At 41.0% G+C, this 7034-nt stretch overlaps 1 protein-coding gene and 1 long non-coding RNA gene across 2 annotated transcripts in view; one reads left to right on the top strand and one right to left on the bottom strand.

Moving 5' to 3' along the window:
• Nucleotides 1-3812, top strand: part of LOC106511102 (regulating synaptic membrane exocytosis protein 1) — a gene marked incomplete at its 5' end in the record, with an annotated part of 5203 nt that extends 1391 nt beyond the window's left edge. The window contains 5 exon segments of the mRNA XM_013999851.1: nt 123-267; nt 491-603; nt 714-815; nt 1348-1487; nt 1572-3812. Of these exon segments, the coding sequence (XP_013855305.1) occupies nt 123-267; nt 491-603; nt 714-815; nt 1348-1487; nt 1572-1790 (719 nt within the window).
• LOC106511103 (uncharacterized) lies at nt 3598-4098 on the bottom strand. Its single transcript, XR_001309478.1, has 2 exons — nt 3968-4098; nt 3598-3891 (listed from the first exon to the last, which is right to left on the bottom strand). It is a non-coding gene; the product is annotated as an uncharacterized LOC106511103 (long non-coding RNA).
• Between the last annotated feature and the right edge of the window lie 2936 nt (nt 4099-7034).

The following is a 7034-nucleotide window of genomic DNA, read 5'->3' as shown; positions in this document are numbered from 1 at the left end:
AAGTTAAGAGTCATCCATGTTTTTATGTCTGGAAGACATGTTTGTAGTTTAAGTAACTGGTTGGACTCATCAGGTTTCATGGATAACTATACTAATTGAGTTGACTTTTCTCTTTCATCCAGAGGGGAAGAGTAAAAAGGAGAAGGGCGTGCCGATCCAGAGGAGCACGGAGACCGGCATGGCCGTGGAGCTGCCCAGGAACATGAGCCGGCAGSCCAGCAGAGAGTCCAACAACAGCAGCATGAACAGCTGCAACTCTGAGGGAAAGTCAGTGAACTGCCGTCATCTCCTGTCTTTAAGCTGTTTGTGCCATGTCACCATGACTCCAGTCCGGTTTACACCGTCTCTGTGGGGTTTTTGTATAACTTGTTGTGGATGCTCCTGTCCCTCGGCTGGTCAAAGCTCATAAATYRAGTCCATTTGGACAAAAACCTCCAAAACCCRTTGGTAGAATGACTGATTCCTCTGTTGTTTTTGTTTTCTTTGTTAGTTTGATCTTTTCTGGAGTGAATCTGGGCGCCGGCAGCCAGTTCAGTGACTTCCTGGATGGACTGGGACCAGCCCAGTTGGTGGGCCGACAAACGCTGGCTACCCCTGCCATCGGTATGAGCCTGGTCCAGCTGGACTCTTCGTTCCCGTCTTCTCGTCTTTTCTTTCCCTCTGTCCAGTTGTAGGCTTAGAGTTAACGGTCTCGTCTGTCTGGTCTCACTCAGGGGACATCCAGATTGGGATGATGGAGAAGAAAAGTCAGCTGGAGGTGGAGGTCATCAGAGCTCGTGGACTTGTGCAGAAACCGGGATCCAAATCTCTTCCTGGTAAGAACCAGACCCTAAACTGAGACGAGCTAACGGCTAATCTGAACACCGAGGTTAGCTTTCCCTGCAGACGCTTTAACCTTTTCTCAGCACACCCAGAAAGTTTAGTTTCTCTGATTTTCAAAGACGTCACCACATAATGTTCAACCTAGGGTGAAAATGTCACACTAAACTTGCCAAACTGTTGTAGCACTAYGACAAACTTTACCATTCTTATACAGTTTATACCTTAAATTGCAGGTATTTTTGTCTTCTTTCACACGGTGTGTCCCTWCGGAGTGCAATGAGCACACACCCAAACTCTCAGAGACTTCCACTTAATCATATCTTTTTAATGTTACATCTCCTAAATGGTAGACATAAATCTACACGGGACAAAAAGACATTCCTGCTACTTTCAATTCAGGATTTTTTAATAGGACTGGCATGTTTCYGTTTATTTAAGTTTTCTTTAATCTTCAAAAGTGCGTAGGTGAAAACGTCGTCCATTTTGTTTCCCACTAATGTTCTTTTGTTTTGTCTCYGTCTGCAGCTCCGTACGTTAAAGTCTACCTGCTGAACAACGGAGCATACGTAGCCAAAAAGAAAACCAAGATTGCACGGAAAACGCTCGATCCGCTGTACCAGCAAGCACTGCTGTTTGAAGAGAGCCCGCAGGGTAAAGTCCTACAGGTGAGCATCGGGTTTATTCCTCTTCCTATCAAASAGTCACACTGTCGTGCCGTGGGGCTTGATGGGTAAATTTTCACCTTCCAGGTGATCGTCTGGGGAGACTACGGTCGTCTGGACCATAAAAGCTTCATGGGAGTTGCACAGATCCTGCTAGACGAGTTGGACTTGTCCAGCACAGTCATCGGTTGGTACAAGCTGTTCCCGCCGTCCTCCCTGGTGGACCCGACTCTCGCCTCCCTGACACGGAGAGCTTCGCAGTCGTCTCTCGACAGCTCGCCTGGACCGCCCGGGGTCCGATCCTAGTGGACCACAAGTTCTACACAGTCCACCGAGGGGAATCAAAACAACAAAAAGAACTGTTGAAGCGAGAAGCAAAAAAAAGTTGGAAATGTAGAACAACAATCAGAAACAGCCACGAGGAGAAAGCTTTGTTGAAATCTGACAATCACTCCTGCTGCAGTTCTTTTTTCGCCTGTTGTAGGGAGCGTCACGTTTCAGTGTTACATTTCCATTCAGAGAAAAACCTCRTAGTTCTTCTTTTTTCTCGCTCTCCGGTCGATGAAACAACAACTACGAGAAGCAAATCAAAATGAAACAGGGTGGTTTTTAAGTGAATCAACATAGCAAAGAAATGTACGTAAGCATTGGAATGTACGTCCTTGAGACGAGGTAATTCCCCCTCCCGCCTGAAGGCGGTGCTGTCTTTTCTGCAGCAGCCTCCTGCAGAAACTCAGCAGACTGCCGGCACCCCTGCATTTGTGCGGGGTGCCTCCCCCAGCTTTGGGTACTCGGTCTGGAAGCACAGAGCCTTCTTCTGGTGCCTCGATCACTGGTCCCTCTCTGCGTCGAAAGATACCCCTTTCAACATGTTTACCACGGCTGCTTCCAGGCGTCGATTCTTTGTTGTTGCATCTGTTTCCCTTTGTTACTACAGGCACAAAATGTTTTTACAGTGCATCAAATGCTCATGATGATGTTGTCAGTCCGGTGTGTGCATGGACAGATAAAAATTAAGGGATGAAAAAAAAAGATATAAAATCTCGTAAATGTTTGCTAGTGTTCTGTGAGAGGAATAAGTGACGATTGTGATGGCACCTTGTTTCGGCTAGTTCTGTTTTCTTTGGGGTTTTTAAAGTGGTTTATTAGAATATGAAAATGGTTTAAGATGCAAAACAGCTTTTTTCAGGCTTAACAGATTAGTGTGTTTTCATTAAAATACATAATTTCCTCATAGATTTACAACCATTCTCTCAGGGCATTCCATGGCTAATTTTTCTAATTTAGATGGWTAATTATATTTACGTGCAGTCAGTTCTCTTTCTTTATGATTCACAAATAATTCTCTTCACCAAATATCTAAACTTCACTTACCAGTGAAAACACACACAGAGAGAAAGCACCAATGACTGACTTTAAAAAAAGCTCATCAATCCCGGATGAGCCCCCAGTTTGGTATGTTAGTTTACAAAAAAGAAGGGGCGCAAATGCAAATTTTACATGTTTATAATTTTTTACCTTTATTTATTCAGGCAAATCCCATCAACATCACTAAGTTTTGTTTACGCATCTGTTTAGACTGGGAAAATACAAGAGTACCTGGAGAAAACCCACATGGATGGTTGTAAAAGTTTGAGTTAGTAAAAAGATGTAAAATGCTAACAGTTTCTTTTATGCACATTCAAGTACAAATGCTTCCCAGAGAAAGGAGAGGCCTGCAAAAGCCAGATTTTTCTAACTTTAATCGCTGTCAGGTGTAATAAAATCAGGGGAAAACTGGGTGACAACGAAGCCAAGATGGTGGTTCGTCACAAAGACCTTAAATTTTTACATCAGACAGCAAGGCTAGTGTTTGTTTAAGTCCTGGTCAGCGTGCTGGCCGGTCGTCTATGTAWAGATGTTTATTAGGCCTCCTGGGAGGTTGACCAATAAATCAAGTTTGTCACTTTGAAATGCCACGAGGGTATAGTTACTGTAAAAAATAAAATAAAACAAAAAATAAGTACGTCAGAGATGGACAAGACCGTCGATTTTTCACCTTTCTGAGGGAGTGCCTTCCCTTGCCCCAGCACGTTCAAGGTTTTTATCCAAATCGTAGTTTGACTTTTTTTTWAAATATAAGCACAAGAGCTTGATTTTTTTACTACAAAAAAGTGTAACTTTTTGTAAAAATAGATAAATATGTAGTTATTTTAAAAAGGGGGGAGGAAAAATAAAAACAAYAATCCTGTCAGTTCAGTTCATATTTTTTGTCTCGGTATTGAAGGGAAAGTTTGGTCAAACTGAAGAAGGTTTCTGTGTAAAAAATTAAAAATAATTTAAATCCTACATGTTTAGGCAGCTTCTTGACCCACCTTAGTTTGGAAAAATGTTTAAGAAATGGGTCCACAACTATGTTCTCCGGTACCTACAGTATGTTCTCTGGTTACCTATAATCTCTGGTACCTACAGTATGTTCTCTGGTTACCTATAATCTCTGGTACCTACAGTATGTTCTCTGTTAACAACGTTTTCCAGTACTTATGTTTTCTGGCTAACGAAGCAAAATTAGAAAAATATGAATATATTAGCATTATTAATATCACAAAACAACAGAATTAGCTTAAAGGCAATATTTGACCCACAAAAGGTGCATGTTTATTTCGCTCGTTTGATTTCTGACAAGAATTATAATAAAAACATGTTTATACATTTGACAAAAGCATTAACACAACCGCTTGAAACTTTTCCTTTTTATACCGACAAATTTTTATTTCTTTCTCTCGCTTGGTTCGCCATTACGAGCAGAAAAATATCTCCGGTTGGCCCGCAATGCATCATGGGATATGGTGGGCCGAGAAAGATCTATTGGACCTGTCCCTCAAATCRGTGCAAACGGACACAGTTGTCGGCTGCACTGGAGGGTTCTTTGAATTTGAACAGCCTCCAGTGTGGCACTGTGACATAAGCAGCCGACAAATTCAAGCTTCGGAGGACGCAGACCCTGAATTTGAACGTAGCGAATGTTTTCAGGTAACTACGTTCGTGGGKAACAACAATTTCCCACCAGATGTGACCTTTTATCTCCTGCTGTCTTTTGTGACCAAGTTGTAAATGAAAATCTTGAACGATATGTTAGCCCTCAGAGCATTTGACTCTCAGCTACTACCACACCACATTTTAGCTGTGAAATTGACAGTCGTAGCCGATTTAGTGGTCAATTAGCTCAGAGTGTTCCGGAAGCTATCTACAACAAATAAGATGTTGATTATCTATATTACTAACAGAACCGGCTTCACTTTGGCCAAACTTTTCCAGATGAGCAGAAAAGAATCCGGTTCCTCGTCCAGCTTTGTGAATGTGAAAGTCGGGACGCCAACACTCATCCTCTGTTTGGTCTGCAAACTCCTCCCACCACCAAGACGAGGGGGGGGGGGGGGGGGCAGCTTGAGTTTGGGAACCAAGCTGCATGCACATTTCTTTTGTAAAACCGTTACTAAAAAAAGTACAAAAAACAAAAAGTCACTGAAGTAGATGCGTGTTAGTTTTGCGTACCGTAGGGCCGCTTGTTTGTTGCATGCAGTTGTACAGTTTGCTCGTACTTGAATATTAAAGAGTTAAAAACCAAGAAGCCATTCCCATAAAGCCAAGACATTTGAGCTCAGCTGCAGCACGTTCCTCCGTCAGGTGCTGAATGTCTCAGACTGAACCCTGGGATCTCGCTTTCCCGATCCTCCCCGAGCTGCACCGGACCCACCTCACAGCCCCCCGAACATTAGTCCTTGTCACAGAAAACCTCAGAGGAGCTTTATGAGTTTATGATGATGTAATACAACCACGTGTCCAAAAATGTCCTGTAAAATGTAAATAACACTCTGGAATGATTTGCAAATCTCATAACCCCATGTTTTATACACAGTGGGCCATAGTGAACATCCATCCATCCATCCATCCATCCATCCATTTTCTGTACACGCTTCTTCCTTTTCAGGGTCGCGTGGGTCACTGGTGTTCATATCCAGCAGTCACAGTGTTTAAACTAAAATATTAAACGGGGGGGGTAAATTTTATGGCAGCAACATTTCTGTTTAAAGTTGTTCAGTCAACAGTTTGTAAAGGTCCAAAACCTGAGGAAAGCAGCTCTGGAGTTTTTTGTTTTGTGATTTGTCAAATGTTTTCAGCTGGTGACAGTTTGACATCGTCTTGCTGAAATGTTTAAAACCTTCCCTGAAAAACAAAAATCATCTGGATTGATACAGATGTTGATCTAAAACCTATAGTTACTTTTATATACTGATGTAGCCTTTCTAGATGTTTAAGCTGTCCATGCCAGATGCACTAATGCACCCCAATACCATCAGAGAGGCAGGCTTTAGTATGAAGGGCGTGGTTTCCTAACAGGATTTCAGATTTGGACCCGTCTGACCACAGAACAGAACAGTTCTAACTCTTACTTTGCTTCAGTCCACACTAAGTGAACTTTGGTCCAAAGAAGACGGTCGAGGTTCTGCATCGTGTAATTTTTTTTTGCGTGATAGAGCTTTAGGCAGCATTAGTGAACTGTGTTAACAGATGATATGTGGAAGTGTTGAGGTCCAAAACGGAACCAGAACCCGTCTTTAATGCAGTGAAGATCCAAACATCCAATATCGATTTTCAGCCTTTGAGCTCAGAGATTACAGAGTCTAATAATCTGGAGATGATGGAGATTTAAAGAATTTCATCCAGGAACTTTATTCTGAAATTGCTCATTATTTTTATACTGTTAATAACTAACATAATTAGTTATAAATATTATTTTCTTTTTGTATGAGTAACTTCTAGAACCTTCTGTTGCTCCTGGAACAACTTTATTTTACATGTTGCTGCCCTAAAGTTAAAAGATACATTATTTTTACCTAAAATTTTACATTTTTATGAAATTTACTATGCTCCATTGAGAATAAAATGTCTTTAATATTTACAAATCATTGCCTTTTATTAACATTTTACACAATGTCCCAACATTTTCAGAGTTGTGGTTCAATATGTTATAAAAAATCAGATATATAAATATTTTTTAGCCTAATAAATTAAAATGCAGAATCTCGAGCTGATAATTTGTACAAAGTTTACGTTCAGAGAGAATAATTATTCAACAGCCATTTATTGATTAAAGCAAGAGGCCAAGTTCCAAGTGTAATTATTCTCAGATTAGGGACCAAGCAGTTCAGATGTGCTGCTCTCCAACCCAACGGGCCATCCTCAGCCTCACTTCACAAGTTGTCCTTCCATCGTGAAGTGAAGTCACTTTTTTCTCTTCCGTTCCTTTGTCAGTATTAAACAGGAGAAATTTAAGAAAAATCGTGAATTGTTTACAAATCTTCTGTGTTCGACTGAAGTGAGAAGAAAAACTAGAGAAAAGTAAAGCGTTCACTGCAACATGTCTTGTTTGTACAACAGATGTGGCTCAAATGATGTGTATGTTTTATATATTTAAAAAAGTTCATTTTTATTATTTACAAATAAAAAAAGAATGTGTGGAGAAAAAAAACGAGTTGTTTACAAATCTTCTGTGTTCGACTGAAGTGA

Source organism: Austrofundulus limnaeus, unplaced genomic scaffold (genome assembly GCF_001266775.1).
Source record: "Austrofundulus limnaeus strain Quisiro unplaced genomic scaffold, Austrofundulus_limnaeus-1.0 Scaffold2510, whole genome shotgun sequence".
NCBI classification, from domain to species: Eukaryota; Metazoa; Chordata; class Actinopteri; order Cyprinodontiformes; family Rivulidae; genus Austrofundulus; species Austrofundulus limnaeus.
This window is presented reverse-complemented; position numbering and strand designations above follow the sequence as displayed.